At 40.6% G+C, this 20,616-nt stretch overlaps 1 protein-coding gene across 1 annotated transcript in view; it reads right to left on the minus strand.

The window, feature by feature from the left end:
• LOC140481207 (testis-specific gene 10 protein-like) overlaps positions 1 to 20,616 on the minus strand; it is a gene marked incomplete at its 5' end in the record, with an annotated part of 130,382 nt that overhangs the window by 12,558 nt on the left and 97,208 nt on the right. Inside the window, 5 exons of the mRNA XM_072577039.1 lie at positions 5,023 to 5,225; positions 8,594 to 8,803; positions 9,164 to 9,349; positions 14,707 to 14,817; positions 18,509 to 18,677. Of these exons, the coding sequence (XP_072433140.1) occupies positions 5,023 to 5,225; positions 8,594 to 8,803; positions 9,164 to 9,349; positions 14,707 to 14,817; positions 18,509 to 18,677 (879 nt within the window). The remainder of the gene's footprint in view (positions 1 to 5,022; positions 5,226 to 8,593; positions 8,804 to 9,163; positions 9,350 to 14,706; positions 14,818 to 18,508; positions 18,678 to 20,616) is intronic.

The raw sequence follows: 20,616 nt of genomic DNA on the forward strand, positions 1-20,616 counted from the left end.
GTTATAGCTGGGGGAAAGGCAATTATGATGCAACAAGCATAAGAGGTACAGTTAGTAAGTTTGCAGATCACACCAAAATTGGAGGCGTAGTGGACAGCGAAGAAGGTTACCTCAGATTACAACAGGATCTTGATCAGATAGGCTAATGGGCTGAGAAGTGACAGATGGAGTTTAATTCAGATAAATGCGAGGTGCTGCATTTTGGGAAAGCAAATCTTCGCAGGACTTATACATTTAATGGTAAGGTCCTGGGGTAATTGCTGAACAAAGAGACCTTGAAGTGCAGGTTCATAGCTCCTTGAAAGTGGAGTTGCAGATAAATAGGATACTGAAGAAGGCGTTTGGTATGCTTTCCTTTATCAGTCAAAGTATTGAGCACAGGAGTTGGGAGGTCATGCTGCAGCTGTACAGGACATTGGTTAGACCACTGTTGGAATATGGCATGCAATTCTGGTCTCCTTCCTATCAGAAAGATGTTGTGAAACTTGAAAGGGTTCAGAAAAGATTTACAAGGATATTGCTAGGGTTGGAGGATTTGAGCTATAGGGAGAGGCTGAACAGGCTGGGGCTGTTTTCCCTGGAACGTCAGAGGCTGAGGGGTGACCTTATAGAGGTTTACAAAGTTATGAGGGGCAGGTATGGGATAAATAGACAAAGTCTTTTTCCCTGGGGTGGGGTAGTCCAGAACTAGAGGGCATAAGTTTCGGGTGAGAGAGGAAAGATATAAAAGAGGCCTAAGGAGCAACCTTTACATGCAGAGGGTGGTACGTATATGGAATGAGCTACCAGAGGAAGTGGTGGAGGCTGGTACAATTGCAACATTTAAAAGGCATTTGGATGGGTTTATGGGTAGGAAGGGTTTGGAGGGATATGAACTGGGTGCTGGCAGGTGGGACTAGATTGGGTTGGGATATCTGGTCGGCACGGACGGATTAGACCGAAGGGTCTGTTTCTATGCTGTACATCTCCATGACTCTACGACTCTATTTAGGATGCATAGGATGGGGAAGGAAACTGCAGGGGATGGGTGCAATTGAAATATGGAGCTTGTTCAAGGAACAGCTACTACATGTCCTTGATAACTATGTACCTGTCAGGCAGGGAGGAAGTGGTCGAACGAGGGAACCGTGGTTTACTAACGAAGGTGAATCTCTTGTCAAGATGAAGAAGGAGGCTTATGTAAAGATGAGATGTGAAGACTCAGTTAGGGTGCTTGAGAATTACAAGTTAGCCAGGAAGGACCTAGAGAGAGAGCTAAGAGGAGCCAGGAGGGGATATGAGAAGATTTTGGCAGATAGAATCAAGGAAAACCCTAAAGCTTTCTATAGGTATGACAGGAATAAAAGAATGACTAGAGTAAGATTACTGCCTGTTAAACACAGTAGTGGGATGTTGTGCGTGGAGTCCAAAGGGATAGGAGAGGCACAAATTGAATATTTTCCATCAGTATTCACACAGAAAAAACACTGTTGTTAAGAAGAATACTGAGAAACAGGCTATTAAACTAAACAGGATTGAGGTTCATAAGGAGATGGGGTTAGGAATTCTGGAAAGTGTGAAAATAGATCAGCCCCTGGGTCGGATGGGATTTATCCTAGGATTCGCTGGAAAGCTAGGGAGGAGATTGCAGAGCCTTTGGCTTTGATCTTTATGTTGTCATTGTCTACAGGAATAATGGAGGATAGCAAATGTTGTCCCCTTGTTCAAGAAGGGGAATAGAGACAACCCTGGTAATTTTGGGCCAGTGAGCCTTACTTCGGTTGTGGGTAAAGTGTTAGAACAGATTATAAGAGATATGAATAATTTGAGTAAGGATAGTCAACACAGTTTTGTGAAGGGTAGGTTGTGCCTCACAAATGTTATTGAGTTCTTTGAGAAGGTGACCAAAAAGGTGGATGAGGGCAAAATGATTGATGTGGTGTATATGGATTTCAGTAAAACATTTGATAAGGTTCCCCACGGTAGGCTATTGCAGAAAATATGGAGGCATGGGATTGACAGTGATTTGGCAGTTTGGATCAGACATTGGCTAGCTAAAGATGACAGAAGGTGGTGGTTGATAAGAAATGTTCATCCTGGAGTTCAGTTACTAGTGGTGTACTGCAAGGATCTGTTTTGGGGTCACTGCTGTTTGTCATTTTCATAAATTACCTGAATGAGAGTGTAGAAGGATGGGTTAGTAAGTTTGCGGATGACACTAATGTCAGTGGAGTTGTGGACAGTGCCGAAGGATGTTGAAAGTTACAGAGGGACATACATAAGCTGCAGAGCTGGGAGGAGAAGTGACAAATGGAGTTTGTTGTGGAAAAGTGTGAGGTGATTCACTTTGGAAGAAGTAACAGGAATACAGAGTACTGAGCTAATGATAAGATGCTTGGTAATGTGGATGAGCAGAGATCTCTCAGTATCCTCATGTACATAGCTCCCTGAAAGTTAACACCCAAGCTGATAGGATTGTTAAGAAGTCATAAGGTATGTTAGCTTTTATTGGTAGAGGGAGTGAGTTTCGGAACCATGAGGTCATGTTGCAGGTGTACAAACCTCAGATGTGGCTGCTCACTTGGAGTATTGCATAAAATTCTGGTCGCCGCATTACAGGAAGGATGTGGAAGCATTGGAAAGGGTGCAGAGGAGATTTACCAGGATGTTGCCTGGTATGGAGCAAAATCTTATGAAAGCTGAGGGACCTGAGGCTGTTTTCGTTAGAGAAAAGAAGGTTGACAGGTGACTTAATAGAAACATTCAAGATGATCAGAGGATTAGATAGGGTGGACACTGACAGCCTTTTTCCTCGGATGGTGATAGCTAGCCTAAGGGGACATAAATTGAGGTGTGATAGACATACGACTGATGTCAGAGGTAGGTTCTTTACTCAGAGAGTAGTGAGGGCATGGAACTCTCTGCTTGCAATAGTAGTAGACTCGTCAACCTTATGGGCATTTAAATGATCATTGGATAAACATGTGGATTATAATGGAATAGTGTAGGTTAGGTGGGCTTCAGATTGGTTTCACAGGTGGGCGCAACATCGAGGGTCGAAGGGCATCTACTGCACTATAATGTTCTATGTTCAGACTCAATCATTTGAATTCTCCTAATTGACTACCCATTTTCTACCTGCCTTAAATTTCGGCTTATCCAAAATGTAGTTGATATTATTCCAGCTTGCACTTCAATGCTAGTATCCGGTCCATCATCATTTTAATTTTAGAATTCACATTCTCACAGAAAGTCTCAGAATTATTATAGCATATAATGAGGCCATTCAGCCCTTCATACTGCACCAATTCTATACCTAGTGCCAATCTCCTGCCTTTTCCCCATACCTCAGCACATCATTTCTATCCAGATAATTATCCAATGCCCTCATTCTTGTACTCAAATATTTCTTTCATAGTCTTGCACCTCTATCTCTATAACCCGCATGTACCTCTGACCTGCATGATCCTACATTAGTCTCTCGTATGCCTCCTACGTACTTCACTCTCCATTGTTATTCCTGCCTTCAGCTACCTAAGTTCTAAACTTAATAATTTCCTACCTAAATATCCATGCCTTTAGGATTCTCCTTGAAAGCTGTTCCTTTGTCTAAGCTGTTAGTCACCTAAACTGATACTTCAGTCTTTGGATCAATGTCAATTTTTCCTGATTGCTCTCCAGCTCAGTGCCTTGTGATGCTTTAAAAGGTGCTATTTAGATGCAAGTTGCTTATGTAAAGTGGAGGTTACTATATTTCACATTACAACAACATTTAGAAATAGCTCATTTTATGTAAGTTGATTTGGGTAAATGAGGTGAGTCTTTATTCAAAAGTAAGTTCTTTCTTTAAACCCCTTATTTTTCTTATGGAACAGGTCTCCACAAAACTTTATTACTAGAAAAAAAATTTTTTAAAAATCAGAACAAAGACGTTTTGTTCTAAAAAGGTGCTCAGAAACCTATGTTCTCTGAGGGCATAACACTTTTAAGATCACCTCCAAAAGAATTAAGAGACTAGGTTTTATTTATTACTCTGAGGAAAATACAAAATAAATAGCTGGGGAAAAAAAACTTAGAAGAAAATTCAATAAATCTAGGGAAATGGATTAAGTGGTTATCCTTTTTGGGATCATTACCACCATATGGGGTGCTCTGGGTGCTCCAGTTTCCCTCCTTTAGTGCAAAGATATGCAGGTTAGGTAGTCTGGCCATGATAAATTGCCCACAGTGTCCAGAGATATGCAGGCTATGTGAGCTAGCCATGGGAAATGCAGGGTTTCAGGGATAGGGTATGAGGATGGGTCTGGATGGGATACTCCAGAGGGTGGACTCAGTGGGCTGCATGGCCTGCTTTCATACTGTAGAGATTCTACAATTGTATTAGAAATAGGAGACGAATTGGCAATTAAGCCCCTCAAACCTGCTTCACCGTTTAACATGATCATGGCTGATCTCATCTCAGCCTCAGTTCCACTTTCCTGCCTGATCCCTACAACCCGTTAACCCATTACTAATTAAAAATCTATCTTTCTCCTCTTTATATTTATTCAGTGTCCAGTAGTCCTCCACGGTTTTGGGAAGTGAATTCCACAGAACCTTTGTTAGAGAAGTAATTCCTCATCATTTCAGTTTTTAACTTTGCTACACCTTAGCCTAAAACTATTACTGTTTGTCCTAGATTGCCCAACTAGGGAAACATCCACTGGGCTAAATGACAATCTGCTGTAGCACTTATGATTGTGTCTACTGATTCCCAAGGATAATCAAAAATAATTCATCACATATATCTAATGTTTAGTGTTAATTCCACCAACCTGCACCTGTCCTTTCATTTCCCACAAGTGATTAGAAGGACCAGATCTGACACTGACATTTATTGATTTTTTTCACTGAGCTAATCATATTGGTGAAACAACAACCGAATTGCAAAATGAGAATTGTATCAGAAAAACTCACTTAATGAAAGAAATTCCAATTGTCAAAAAGTGGAGCTGTTACATATGCAGACAATCAGCAAAAAGCACGTATAAATGTAGTACTTACAGTTTGCTATCAGCTAAGGAAAGCTTATCTTTAAAGAGCTGTAGTTCCGTCTCTTTCTCTTGAGTGACCATCTGGCTTTGGAACTTTTTCTCCCGATTAGATGCCAACAAAGATTCCAGATTTTTTATTGAAGTTCTCTCACTTGAAAGCTGGTTTCTTAAGAGCTCTATTTCAGAGCGGGCTGATTCAAGTTCATTTAGAACCTTATAGGATCAGAGGAAATACTGATATATGCTTGAAAGTACAATACTATGTTCAGTGAACAATGTGGTTATTTTACAACCTTGGCTAAAGGCTAAACCTCTAAATGTTTGTGTTATGGTGGAAAACAATTTTTACGGTTCTATTAAAATTTCCCTCCAATAATTATAGGTTAAGCCACTTTTTGAACTAATTTTAAAAAAGCTTTGATCAATAAACGTCCTTATAAAGATGATAGAAGCTAACAAAGTTTCCTTTGAGAATGCTGTGTTCAGTGTTAGCTTTCAAGAATGAACCTTTACTGTACTCTGGGTAAGCCTTATTGAGCTGCTGATTAAACATCTTTCATTAATACGTTTATAGGTTAACATGCAGCAAAATTGAATAAAGACAGGTATAAACAAGTCAGGTACTAATTTCTTTCAGCATGACTTCAACCTCCAGAATTGATGAGAAGGATTGATGACAATGAGAAAAACAAAAAACACCTCAAGGATAATAGTTCAATTCAATCCATCAAATCTTACTCACTTAGCACCTGCTGTAATGTGCATGAGATAGTTATAAAGTAAAAGTTAAGGCAAGAAAATCTGATATAAAATATGAAAGGTTTGGTGGAACATTAGAAAGGAGGGAAAACCCAGTGGGCAAAGGTATTCATTAGTAAAAACCTAAAATTGCAATGAAATGACTGTTTTAACTGAGACAGATAACATATCACCACTGTAAAAGGTTCGAGACAGCAAGTGTTTGCACTGCTGTGTCTTGCATTACTTCCCTTGGTTGGGTCAGCTATGTAGGTGCTTGCTGTCCAGATAGAGTGCACCACTACTAAGGGACAAGAAGCTGCTGTCGTAGTCTCTGAAATGACGTGGAATGGTGTTGAGGGAGTACAAACAGTTAAAAAAGAAAAAAAAGTTGATCCTGAAGTACTTCTTGAATGAACTCTAAATGAGCTCAACTGTCAAACAAGTATTTGGAGGATTTGGGAAAGGTTATACGTTATTATACTTTTCAGCCTCTCCATTGCGAGGTTGAAGCAGGAGGAGGAGGAAATTGGCTGGAGCACAAGCATTACTTTTTTACCAACATTTACATTTTATGAAGCAAATATTTAATACCTATGGCAGAGGGAGGAGTGGGCAGAGGAACAAGAAAGGAATAAATGGGTGACCTGTTTTAAAGGCGCAAACTTATCCCACTTTGCTACAAGCAATATCCAGCCCAATATCATAGCAGTTTGGTGTTCCTGAAATCAGTTCATTTATGAAACCAGAGTTGCTTTGGATGCACTACAGAGAGTTGGGGGGTGGGTGGGGGGGGAGGGGGAGTATGGGGGCGTGGAGGGATATGCTGGAGTACTACAATTCCAGATTTGTTCCAAGTCAACAGGAAACAGACAGAATGAAAGCTCTTTTCTCAAGTTCTATTCCAAACTATGGGAGGAGAAGGAAAACACTGGCAGTAATTCTAAAACCTCCTGACATTCCTTAGATATAGGTACCAATTCTTGCTTGTTAATGTAAAAGTGACATAATGAAACCTGACTTTTTTTGATAAATATATTAAGATGAACAATTGAATCATGCACAAGGGCCACTGGACAAAATTTGCCCTTCAACATTACCCTCCACGTGACACAAGGCTGGGCAAATCACATCACACTCACTAAACAAAATTTTAAAAAAATGAACTAAATGCTGGAAATCAGAAATAAAAGCAGAAATTGCTGAAAAATAACTCAGAAAGTCTGGCAGCATCTGTGGAGAGAAAGCAGAGTTAATGTTTCAGGTCCAGTGACTCTTCTTCAAGACTGATTGTAGCTCAGAAAAGGTTGGTATATATACTGGCGATGGGGTGGTGGAGGGGTAAGAGTAAACATTAGGTGGGGATGGAGCCCAAATAGAAGAAAAAGAGTTGGGCAGACAAAGGAATAGGTAAAGGTCAGCCTGGGTGAATGAATAGCTGCTAATGGGACCATTAGTGGCTGACAATGGGTGGTTTGTAATGATAAGGCCTGGTGTGTTGGGAGTTGGGGTAAGGACTTGGGTGAAGGTGCTCAGGCCTTAAAATTATTGAATTTGATAATGACTCCTGAACACTGCAGGATCTCCAAGTGGAAAACGTCTGTCCAGCTTGTGCTGAGCTTTGCTAGAGCACTGCAGCAAGCCAGAGACAGAGATAATGACCAGAGAACACGGTGGTGTATTGAAGTGGCAGTCAACAGGAAGCTCAGGATCATTTTTGCAGACAAAATGTAGGTGTTCTGCAAAGTGGTCACCCAGTCTGCATGTTGCTTCCCCAATGTAAAGCAGACCACATTGCGAGCAGCAAATACAGCAGACTACATTGGGTGAACTGCAGGTAAATCACTCCTTCACTGGAAGATGTGTCTGGGGCCTTGGATGGTGAGGAGGGAGGAAGTAAATGGGTGGATGTTACATCTTCAGCGATTGCATGGGAATGGGACGTGGAGGTGTGGAGAGGTGTTGTGAGTGAAGGAGGAGTGAACCAATGTGTCCCTGTGGATTAGTCCCTGTGGAAAGGCTGACAAGGGAGTGGAGGGGAATATGTGTCTGGTGGTGACATTCCACTGAAGTTGGAAGAAATGGCGACTAATAATACACACGTTACTGCCTTTTGGATGACAGTGGATATTGTGATATCTAACCACTATGCTAAGGAATAAAACGAAGGGAGATGTTTAATTTGAACACTGAAATTGAGAGCCTGGTTTGAAACTTACTGCTGTTGAAATGGTTTCCTGTGGTTTGGGAAACCTGGCTGTCAAACAGGGGTAGCATTGTTGGCTCACTAACAGTACTGCCACTATCAACATTGCCCGCAGCTCAGAATTTCTCACCAGATGCCCCTCAAAGAAACCTCTCCTTATGTCAGCCTTCCTAATCAGAGTTTACTCCCTACCAAATAGCTGGCAATACCCTCAGGGCTCCTCAGCTGTGGCCTGCTGCTACGAGTGAACCATCCTATCCATTGGCTAAGCTATTCAATTGGCCATTTGCCTGGTAGCAAATGGCAATACATTATTTTAATGTCAGTAGGACCAGTGTGAATCTGTCCAATTCTCTGGCTGTTTTTGATCTCACGCACTCTATCTCCATGGAAGCACAGAAGGTTCTTACTTCCAAAGAGGTATCACATTTATAGCAAATGAATTAACTGCATTCCAACAGGCTAGATGGGTGATAAGGTAGCAAGTGAAAGCATATAATTTACTCCAGGCTTTGCAGAAAACCTGAAGAAAAATTCTGTACATTAGGCCCACATGTTGCTATTATATGAGAGACACATTGACAAAATAAAGTATTAATAAAGTATTAAACAATTATAACTTTTCTATGTTACATACTTGCTCCATCTCTTTATTTTTGTTGGCCACCTGCCTCATCATCATCTCTTTGTTCGAATCCAGCTTCAAGCAGAGCTCTTGAGTGGATGTGAGGTCAGTGAGGGCTGTGCTCTTTTCATTTTGGACTTGACGAAGTTCATCTTCCAGCTTCATTATCAACTTATTAAGTGAGCAAACCTGGGCTTTATATGCATTCCTAGCAGCCTCTTGCTACAGAGAAAATCCATTTTTGCATGTTAAAAATGTGGGAAAATGAAAATGCAGAAGAATTCTGAGGAAAATATAATTCTTTGGTGAAATTACATGAAAAATACACCCAAAATTAGAAATTAATTGAAGTCTATTCCCGAAAATAAACTTGCAGCTGCTTTGTAAATGAACTGTCAACTGCAGTTGATGCTAATTTCAGATTCACTTGAAACTGTCAAAATAGATTTTTTAAAATCAAACTCACCTTCTTGAGAGTTCCTCCTTTACATAATAAAGCATCTGTTAACAACAGAAAGTTTGCTGCACATATAATATTGTGTATTACAGTAAATTATGGATTATAAATTCACCAGTTCTTACCTCCTCAATTTCTTTTTCAAGTGAGTTAACTTTATCGCACATTCTGCGATTCTCAGCTTTCACAGTAACAAGCTCCATCTGAACTGAACTGAACTCTCCTTCTATTTGGCGAGCTTTCAATTCCCAGGTCTCTGTCTGTGCATTAGTTCTACGACACTGCTCCATCAGATTAAAATTCTCATTTTCCTAACAAACATATATGATATCATCAATCCACAAAATCTCTCAAACAATTTTTTTACAGCTATAATCTCAAAGTCAACTTTTATGATAACACTTGGCCATTTTATCTTCCAGAATATATATATAAATCGAATATAATAAATTATTGCATGGCTTCATCTGGAAATAAGAAAGAAGCTTATAGATTGGGCCTCCTTCCTGAATCTGCCTGTCACCGCAATGGGATTGAGACATTCTTACCCAGTTTCTCACAACAAGTTCTGGACTTGGCAATTCTTGTCCACTCAGTGTATAATCCCTAAGAAGGCACAACTTTGGTTCTGTCGATGCTTTCCAAATATACAGGCCTACAAGACTATCAAAATATGTATCAATACAAACCACATCATCTGCAATACAACCTGATAATGTTTTGCACAACTCCATTAGTCTATAGAAAACCTGGCCAAGCTTTTTCTCAACCTTTTTTGTTCATTCGCAGCACGTGGGCAGCACTGACCAGATCAGCACTTATTACCCGTTGCCAATTTCTCAAATAAGTCTGGGTCTGGATCAAGTAAGGACAGTGGTTTCCTTCCCTAAAAGACATTAATGAACCAGGTGGGTTTTTCCGACAATCCGCAATGGCTTCATGATCATCAATCAACTCTGAACTCCAGATATTTATCAAATTCAAATTCCACCATCTGCCACAGCAGGATTCGAACCCAGGACATTATCAGGTCTTTGGATTCATAATCCAGTAGCAATAGCATTAGGCCATTGCCCCCCCTAGTTTCTGAAATTTCTTCTTTCCAACTTCATTCAATGGAGGAATTTTATCAAAATAAAAGGAATTTTGGAATAATGGTGAAACCTGGGAGAAAAATACTAATGGGCTTATTGAATGTGTTTCGTACTTCTCTCAAAATTTCTTTCATAAGATTAATCAAACCTTGTGAAAGTCTAACTGCATTTGTACATCACCTTTCGTGACCCCAGGACACTCCGCAGTATTTAACAGTCAAAGGAGTGCTTAGGGCACTGTAATAATGTAAAATGTAAGGTTATTTCATGTTTATTGATGTATTTAGGTTCTTAATGAGAAAATCAAGCATTATTCTACAAATCAAAATGATGTTATGGGCGGCATGGTGGCTTAGTGGTTAGCGCTGCTTCCCCACAGGGTCAGGGTTTTGAGTGTGTGATTGCCTGGGTGGAGTTTGCACATTCTCTCGTGTCTGCAGGGATTTTCTCCAGGAGCTCTGGTTTTCTCATACTGTCCAATGGCATGCAGGCTAGGTGGATTGCTGATAGTGTCTAGGGTGGCTTAGTCATGAGAAATGCAAGGTTACAGGGATAGGATAAGGTTTGGTCTGGGTGGATGGTCTTCGAAGGGTTGGTGTAAACCTATTGGGCTGAATGGCCATCTACCACACTATAGGAAGTTTATGATTACTGAAGGTTAGACAGAAGCATCACCAGGCTGAACAAACAGACCAATTCTTTTGCTTCATTGCATGCATAGATAGAGATGTAGTAGTGGCTCACAGACATAACGTGATAGCCAAACAAGCAGTATAATTTAGGAAAGAGAAAAGTAAACAAGATGTTTGTCATTGATAAGTTAATTAACTTTTGCTATATAATCGATGTGGGCTTTCAGAAGGAGGTATGAATGTGGAAGATTGAATCGCTGTCAAACCTGGAGAAATGTCTTTCTCCCCAGATAGGGGATTTAATTTGTCTTTACTAGTAATTTCCTTCACTTCCATATCTCCTGAAGCATGGACTTTGATACAACCCCTTGGGCCCTTACCCAAGTGCTCATGGACATTGTTCTTAACTCAGTCTGGACAGTGAGAGTCAGGATGTTATATCTACAAAACTGGTGTCACTGTGAGAATCTGATTCTGTCTACAATAGTTATCTACACACACATCTTTTCAGGCTTCTTAAAGAGAAATCTTCAGGATAGAATAAGGAGGAAAAGAGAGGCTTTTAGCAGTTATGAGACAGCAATTCAAATGAGGCTCTAGTGGAGAATAGAAAGTGCAGGGGGAGCTTAAGAAAACAATTATGACAGCAAAGAGAAGGCTTGAAAAACTACTGGTGGGTAACAGTAAGGATAACACAAAGACATTTTATAAGTACATTACTAGCAATCGACAAACCTGAGAAAAACAGTAGAACTCACTTGAGATCAAAGTGGAGCTGAAAGATATAGCTGAGGTTTTAAATGAGTGTTCTGCATCTATATTCATAATAGAGAAGAGATGATAAAGTTCAAGAAATCAGGAGGGGAATGGTGACATACTTGAAAAAATTCACATTGAGTGGGGAGGAGGTATTAGTGGTTTTAGCAGGCTTGAAAATAGACAAATCATCAAAAGCCCAGATGAAATGTATTCAAAGCTTCTGTGGAAGGCAAGGGAGGAGACTACAGAAGCTGTCAATTCCTCTGGCCAGAAGACTGAAGGACAGCTAATATAGTACCAGTATTCAAGAAGGGTGGTAAGGATAAACCAGGAAACTACCATCCAGTCACTCTAGTGTCTGTGATAGGGAAACGATTGGAAAAAATAGTGAGGGATAGATTTAACTCCACTTAGTGAGACAAGGATTAAACAAGGACAGTCAGCTTGGCTTTATAAGGAAGAAATCATGTCTAACAAATTTGATTGAACTTTCAAGGTGTTAACTAGGTCTATAAATGAGAGTGACACATTTGATAGACAGGTAGTCACATGGGCTTCAGTAAGGCTTTTGACAAGGTTTTGCATGGCAGACTTATTAGGAAGCTAAGAGATCAAGGTAATTTGGTAAATTGAATCCAAAATTGGCTTAATATTAGGAAAAAGAGAGTGATGGTCAAAGGGTGGTTATGTGACTGGAAACCAGAGTCTAATGGTATACCACAGGGTTTAATGCTCGGTTCTTTCCTAGTTGTTTTGTGGCTTAAATACCCAGGCACAAATGTAGGAGGTTTGATCAGTAAGTTCATGGATGACACAAAAATTGCTCTATTCCTGATGAAAGGCCTTTGCCCCAAACGTTGATTTTCCTGCTCCTCGGATGCTGCCTGACTTGCTGTGCTTTTCTAGCACCATTCTAATCTAGACAAAAATTGGTGGTCCAGTAAGTTGCAATGAAGAAAGCTCAAGATACTGGATGATTTAGACAGGCTGGTCAGATGGGCTGAACAATGGCAAATGGAATTTAATCTTGGAAAGTGTGCATTTTGAGAGAACTAGCAAGGCAGGGGAGTTCACATTGAATGGTAGGACTCTAAGAAGTACAGGGAATCAAAGGGACTTTGGTGTGCATGTCCACCAAGATGCTTAAAGGCAGCAGCACAGGTCAATAAGGTGGTTAAGAAGACATATGGGACACTTGCCTTCACTTATCAAGGCACTGAATGCAAGAGCAAGGAAGTTATGATACAGCTGTGTGTAATATTTGGTCACAGCTGCAGTACTCTGCGCAGGTCTGGTTGCGAGACCATCGGAGTGACGTAATTGCACCAGAGAGAGGATGTAGTCAAGATTCACCAGGATGTTGACTGAGCTGGAGCAATATTGCTATGAAGAGACATGAGATAGGCTGGGATCATTTTCCTTACAGCACAGAAGGCTGAGAAGGGATCTGAGGTGGGTGTACAAAGTTCTGAAGGGCACAGGCAGGATAAATAGGGAGAAACATTTCCCCTCACTAGAAGGAGGCACAGCAGCAAATTTAGAGGGAATTTAAGGAAACATTGCCCAGAAAGATTGTGCTACTCTGGAACGACTGCTTAAAAAAGGTGATAAAGGTGGGAACCCTCAAGAAATTTATGAACTATTTAGGTGAGCGCTTGAAATACCAGAGCAGACAAGGCTACAGGTCAAGTGTTGGAAAATGGGATTCAAACAGATGGATGTTTCATGAGCAACACAGACACCATGGGTCAAACGGCCTCTTTCCATACTATAAAAACTCTAACACTCTGACTTTGTACAACTTTCATTGTCATGCACTCATGATGGGACATTGATAGAGATATTGATAGTTGGTCACCTCTTCTATTCGTAAATGCTGCTGACTGGATACTAATGGTGACATGTTTGCAATCAATTATCAGAAAACCAGGAACTACTGCAAATTCCCAGTCTGGGTGGCAAGGTGGCTCAGTGATTAGCACTGCTGCCTCACAGTGCCAGAGACCCAGGTTCGATTCCAGCCTCGGGCAACTGTGTAAAGTTTGCGCATACTCCCCGCATCTGTGTGGGTTTCCTCTGGGTGCTCTGGTTTCCCTCCACAGTCAAAAGATGTGCAAGCTAGATGGATCATCCATGGGAAATGTAGGGTTACAGAGACAGGGTAGGGGAGAGGATAAAAATCTTAGACCGAAGGGCCCATTCCTATGCTGAATAGTTCTCTCCTGCTGCTGTGGGTTAAATATGAGGAAGATGATATGGTGAAGAGGGGACCTCTTTACTGCAGCTGTATATACACTGTGGATTGTGATTTGAGGTTGACATCTCCTGTATCAGAATGGAACTAGCGAAACTGTCAAAAATATTAAAAGGGGCAGTCACTAGTAACGCATTCCCTTATTCCAGCATTATGTAGGTTCTGTTACAGGAGGCTGAAGAGGCTTGCAACAGTCTTTTGGAGAAGCACAACCTCCTGAGGCACAGCTCCAGATAGCTTCAAAATGATGACTTAGCTTGTAGCTCACGTGCTAGGTGGGTGTGATTTTCTACAAGCAGTCTACTCATTTGCTATCTTCTGAGAGATCCACTTCTTCTTGTGCTGATTGGTGAAGTTATTGCTGCAGCTTCTCCATTTCCTCACATAACAAGTGCTCTTACACTCAAAGTAAATTAGCAATAAATAGTACCCAAAATCAGTACAGAAAGCCTTCTGAGTAAGACAAGACAAACAAGTTGCAAAAGTAATGTTAATCTCATAAATCTGCAGCTAAGGAACCTATTAAATACTCTTCCAGTGATTCGATCAATCCCACAGATTTCTTCTGAGGATCAGACACAATGGGAGGCCTTCTGTTAGCTTTAGCTAAAATAGTGCTGGGATATCAATTGTATTCCAGAATCTTAATTTTTATATGCTCACAAAGTGCCCACCTGCCTTTTGCAAGTTCTTGGCCCAGTTCCAAAATCTGCATGACTTAAATGGTGGCGGGAGAAGGACAAAAGGAATGCTATCACAATTTTAACCAATTGCCTTTCCCACTCATGTTCCCATCAGGTGGGCAAAGTTAAAATTGATTATTTAATAGCATTCTTACTAATAGTACAAAAAGATCAATTCACTTAAAGCAGTCAAGATTCAAATCTATGCTTGCTAAAAAACTGGGAGAATTATATTTAGTTACTGACCTTGCCACTAAGCAAATTCTCCACCTTGGATATCTCAGTGATGTAGTCCTGGACTTTGATCTTCAAGTCTTTATTTTCCTGAATAGATTCTTCCAGTTTACGGTTCACTGACTATAACAAACAGGATATGCATTGACTGAAATACATCAGATTTGTAAATTGTCAAATTTACATTTAAACTATCAATAGAAAACACATCTTAAGCTTTGCATAAGATTTTGTAATTTTTAAACATGGATATCTGAATTCATTTACATTTACATAGTCTCCCCTCACCATGTATGGAGCTAACCTGAATTGGTGTATTTGCATCAAAGTGGATGACCTCACTCTTCCCCAAAATGAGCTCTATTTTCAAAGTTTTGCCAGAAAATATACAGTATTAGGTTGCTTTGGGACTGTGACCTGGGCCCTTAGCCTGGACTTCACGTGGTGTGCTCTCCAAGTCTTCCAAAAGGCATTGTCAATATCAGTTTCTTCTGAGCTAGCCAGCCTATTAAGAAGGCAGTGGGCTCTTGATACCGCTGGCCCAACAAAGAGGGCTGTGTGGGTCAGACCAACAACCAATTTTCCACTTCAATAAGCTACAAAATAGAGTGGGATATATAACAAGTGGTCAATCCCCTACTGTCACTTAAATAAACTGTCTCCAAGGAATCAAAATCATGTTTACAGTTCAAATTATAAGTGATTAGAGGGCTAATGGGTGAAGAAAGCAACAGAAAGTAACATGCTAGAGGGCAGTAAGAAGGGGAGCACAAATGGAGACAAAAGACAAAAGGATGGAATGAGAGAGAAGCAAATGCAAAGAATATCTTTCAGTTTTTGTGGCAATGTAGAGTGGTGAAAAGTATTTTGTGCAAGGAGAATCAAATCCCTTTCAAATGGGAGAGAAAAATGTCCAAGAAAATTGAGAGGCAAGGGGATACTAAAGGTTAGTGTGACGAGGATGAGGTTAAGTCTCAGAAGGACCAGTCTAACCAACAGCTACCGTAGGAATATGCATTGTGAGCTTAATCAAGAATAAACTAATGCATTTTGGAATAAATATACACATCATGGTGTGGCAAAGTGTGATCTTAGAGAGCAGGGTGGCATTTGATTTTGGCTGGGATGGCCAGGGCAGATTTAACATGCTCAGCAGAGTTTTAAAGAAAAGGTGAGCTTTGTATGGAGCAACTGGCATTATTGTAGAACTATATGCCCCAGGTTGGTGAGGCAGTCAGAATACATACCAAGATGGCCAGTGAAAATAACAAATTATTGAAGTTAAAATAAGTATGATCTGTAATTAAAACAATTCCAACACTTAAACATATGCATCATTTAAATACTGCTTCCAAACCATGGAACTGCAATCAAACTCAAATAACTAATATACCGTAGTAATGTTTTAGCACCACCTAATGTTAGCAAGACTGAAATACCCATGACAGCACCTGGATCTATTAGACCTTGAGATTTGATGGTGGTTTGGCAATTGATCAAGAGCAAAGCAGGTGCCTAAGTCTCCAAATGACAGATGCACAGGGATTACCCAGTAGCAAGTCACAGGCCACCAACTCGAAGAACATTAAAATAATTGCCATACAAATAGCCTGGTAACAACTTGAGTGTAAGTCAGTCGACTGTATTTGCAACATTGGTGTCACATTTGACCGTGAGATAAGCTGCTATCACAAATACTGGCCATTTTCACTGTCTGATCTTGACCTGTGTCAACTCATCTGCTGATGAAACCCTCATTCTGGTCTTTACTGCCTCTGGACTTCACTATTTAAAAGTTTCCAGGCTAGTCTCCCACTTTCTACTCAACATAAATTTGAGGTAAACCAAAATTCTATTTTTTCTCATTACAGGAGAAAATGATCCCTGATAAGCCAAAAGACTCAAGGCAGGTAGTGGGATGCTGGATATTTGTCCATTATGACAGGAAGCTGGCCCTGGTAGGCAAAGACCAGGACCGCGCCTGTGGAGCTACAGAACCGTCCATGTTCCGGCAACCAATTAAGAAGCACCTGCTCTGAAGAAGGATCACTGGAGCCAAAACGTTAACTCCGATTTTATTATACAGATTCTGCCAGATCTGCTGAGTTTTCCCAGCAATTTCTGCTTTTGTTTAAGAAACATTGTTGATTGTCGTGCAACTCTCTCACCATCCCTCCTGTGAATTTCTTGACAACATACCACAAACTGCATCCTTTGCTTGTGATGTGCTCTCATTTTTCTGTCCTGCAATCACCATTGGCATGACCATGATGGATACAGTCAACAGAGCTGCCCCACAAGACATGCCCACTCTGACAGTTGACCTCTGATGGTCAGAACACTGATACCTCAAAGCAATCATTGACATGCAAAACTCAGATACTGACACCTCAATGTGCATTTTATCTGGATTAGAGTCAATAACCCTTGCAGGTGAGCACTTCTCCACCATAAAAAGTGAGCCCAGGTTGCTGGCAGCCTCACAGTCTGCTGAACACATACCAGGACCTATATTCCATCACTCTCACTGTTGCTGCTCAGCATCACAGCAAAATATTATGGGGATGAGGGACCTTCACCTCATTCCAGGTGCCCCCTCCTCCTCACAAGGAGACATGGAGGTGCCAGTAGGCATCCAGCCAGAGGAGGAATCACATACAGGCACCAATAAGTTTCCTGTTCAGAGTTACACTCGAGAGGTAGCTGGGCATTCCTCCTCCACCCTGTCTTTAGGCTCAGCTGCTTGGGACTTCAAGCTGAGGAGAGTGCCCAACCTCTGGGAAGGACTTATTGTGTGTGTATGTGTGTGTGTGTGTGTCTCTCTGTCCAGCTGCAGTTACAACATCACCCATCCTTAGTGTTACACAATGGTCAATAGTCCGAGGTGTGAAGTGAGCAGCTCCTGCACTATGAGACAGCAATGAGCAATTAGCAGTTGATTATCATAGTGGCAATTCGGCTCTCTGTCTCTGTCTCCCTCTCTCTAGATAGACATACATAGCTACTGAGGTAAAAACAATGACTGCAGATGCTGGAAAGCAAATACTGGATTAGTGGTGCTGGAAGAGCACAGCAGTTCAGGCAGCATCCAACGAGCAGCGAAATCGACGTTTCGGGCAAAAGCCCTTGCCCGAAACGTCGATTTCGCTGCTCGTTGGATGCTGCCTGAACTGCTGTGCTCTTCCAGCACCACTAATCCAGTACATAGCTACTGTATCACAGGCATTAGTGGAATTCAATCATTATCTTGCATGATATAGATAGGATTGCTTGGGGCAAGGATTTGGACTGCATGCTGTAGGCTACTGTTATATTGTTACAGTCTTACGTGGTTTGTTCTCGATTGAGAGGTTGGATTCCATAATTGCAACGCTTGTGTCAGATCATGGTTACATGTTCTATTGATGTCATGATTTACCTCTTCATATATAATGGCACACACTCCCTATGCATATTCTAATTCCCTCAACAAAATGGTGTTCAACACAGCTTACACCAGAAGTATAAAAGCATGACATAAATTATTTAGAGCCAAAATGAAACTTGCAGATCCAAAAAACGAAATTTTGCCACTATACTGTTCTGTAAGAGTTGGCAATACAACACATCATTAAGCTAAAGTGATCTCAGTTTTAATCATCTCTTTTTAAATAAATTTTGTTCCCAATGTTAATGTTGCAGTAAAAATATGTATGAATGTAATACGAGCCTTCTTTAATTGTACAGATATCAACCGCTGGACTATTTAGCTAGCTCACAACATTAACAATAAACAACCTTTTCAATAGTTTAATAAAAAGTTAATTTTTCTTACCTGATGCTCATATTTTAATTTTGACAGCTGGTCATGCAGATGGTTATTTTCACGAATTGCTGTTTCTCTTAACTGGGTCATTTCTGCTAGTTCAGAACTGATGGAATCATACTGACGCTGAATACTGGAAATGTCATTTTCTTTATTGTTGATTGTCTCATTCAGTTGACTACAGGATCAAAACGCACAAAGGCTAATTAATTCAGTGCCAAATTAGCTAAAAGTAAACTAACAAGTCCATTCAGCTCAAATGAGATAACTTTGTTCTATTTGTGATAATAATCAACAATGTTTAGCTAAATTAGTGCTCTTGAAGTAGTGCAATCAGAGGACCAACTATCATACCATATATTCCAATTTCTCTCTGATATATGAGGCAAAAAATGTCACTACCTGATCAGAGGTAATTCTGAAATTGCACTGGTGACAGTCATAACTCCTGAATGGGACCTACAGAACTGCTGAGAACCTCTGAGAGTGCAGTATAGCATTTAAATGTTAGTTTGTTTTTGGTAATCAAGTCCTGGAGTATGAGTTGAAGCCACAGCTTTCTGGCTTAGTGGCAAGGATGCTACCAACTGAGCCACAGCTGATGGCTGGAGGACCCGTATGCACAAGAGAATTATCATTTGGAGAAAGCCATTTCAGGAATTGGATGCACACTTACCAGTAGGAAGCACAGCATTTGTGTTATGTTGTATACAAAGTTTACACAGTCTAATGATTAACTTGCGAAAACATCCCTACTCCATAAAAGTGCACAAATGCACCAGACAGCACACTGTTAAAAAATGCTTCCACCTACATAAAGATAAAGACAAACTATTTCCATTGGTTGGAGATTCTAGAACTAGGGGTATAGTCTGAGAATTAGGGCCAGATTGTTTACGAGATGTTATGAAGCGCATCTACCCTCTTCCACAAACAGCAGCTGATGCTGGATCAGTTATTAATTCTAAACCTGAGATAAAGTTTTGTTAAGCAAAGCTGTTAAAGGATATGAGCCAAAGGGATTTTATGTTGTAGGCCATTGATAGCCATGATATCATTAAATAGCAGAACAGACTTGAGAGCTGAATGGCCTACTCCTATTCCTAAGCACAAGAGGAGAGTGCTGATTGGTTGGTAAGTAGAGTTTGATTGGTAAATACGCCAATTATTGATGATTCATTTGCTGGATAATCCTGAATTTGCAAAAAAAAATACTGAAAATCAATTCAGGATTGCACTGAAAATTACACACCTTGACACACATTCTTTGCAGACAGAAAGAATATCTACACATGACAGATAACGCCGTGACAAATCAGGGGTGACTTTCCCAGTTTAAAGTTTAAACAAAACCTGGTAGCTAACTGTCAATCAACATTAACAAAGGCATTCTCCATGGTAATGCCTCTACTATAGTCTATTTGTCAACTAATCAGCACGCTCCTCCCATATAGCAGAAATATTGGATTTCCCTTTGAATCAGTATTCTTGCGAATTACCCCAATGAGGGCAAGATGAAAAGTTTAAGAAAATGTGTCTTTTTTAAGCAATAGCTATGTTTCTGTGCTCACAATCTGTAATTTACACTCTTCACAAGAGGAAAACTATTATGGTACACAATAAGAGCTTCTCATACTTTAAGCTAAACCATTATCACCTTTCGAGATTTGGAAAGTATTAATGGCAAAAATATCCATTAAGCCAAACAGCACTGGTGATCCAATGTCAGTAATGGGGCAGGTTGTGGAGAAATCATTTACGTTGTCGAAAGTGGTTGAGGATTTCGACATTAAGGGGTCTGCTGTGTACTGTTATAGAACCCAACTAGTTACTCACTCCCCGTTATGGAGGGTGTAGTTTGCCTGTGAGTATGGGATGTAGGCATTGCTGGCTAGACCAGCATTTATCGCTCAAGGAAAATGGTGGAACATTTGATCAGGTGAGTAAACAGGGTTGGAAACCAAAACACTTTCCTAACTCCAACCCCCAAATTTAAGCTCAGAAGCTGAGCATGGGAGGGGCAGCCGTCCTGTCCAGAGGTCAATTGTCTTAAATTAGCCAGTTAAGGGCTTCATCCATCCTCAGCTGATACTGAACTATATGAGATGACAAGGCCA

Source organism: Chiloscyllium punctatum, chromosome 9 (genome assembly GCF_047496795.1).
Source record: "Chiloscyllium punctatum isolate Juve2018m chromosome 9, sChiPun1.3, whole genome shotgun sequence".
Classification (NCBI taxonomy): Eukaryota; Metazoa; Chordata; class Chondrichthyes; order Orectolobiformes; family Hemiscylliidae; genus Chiloscyllium; species Chiloscyllium punctatum.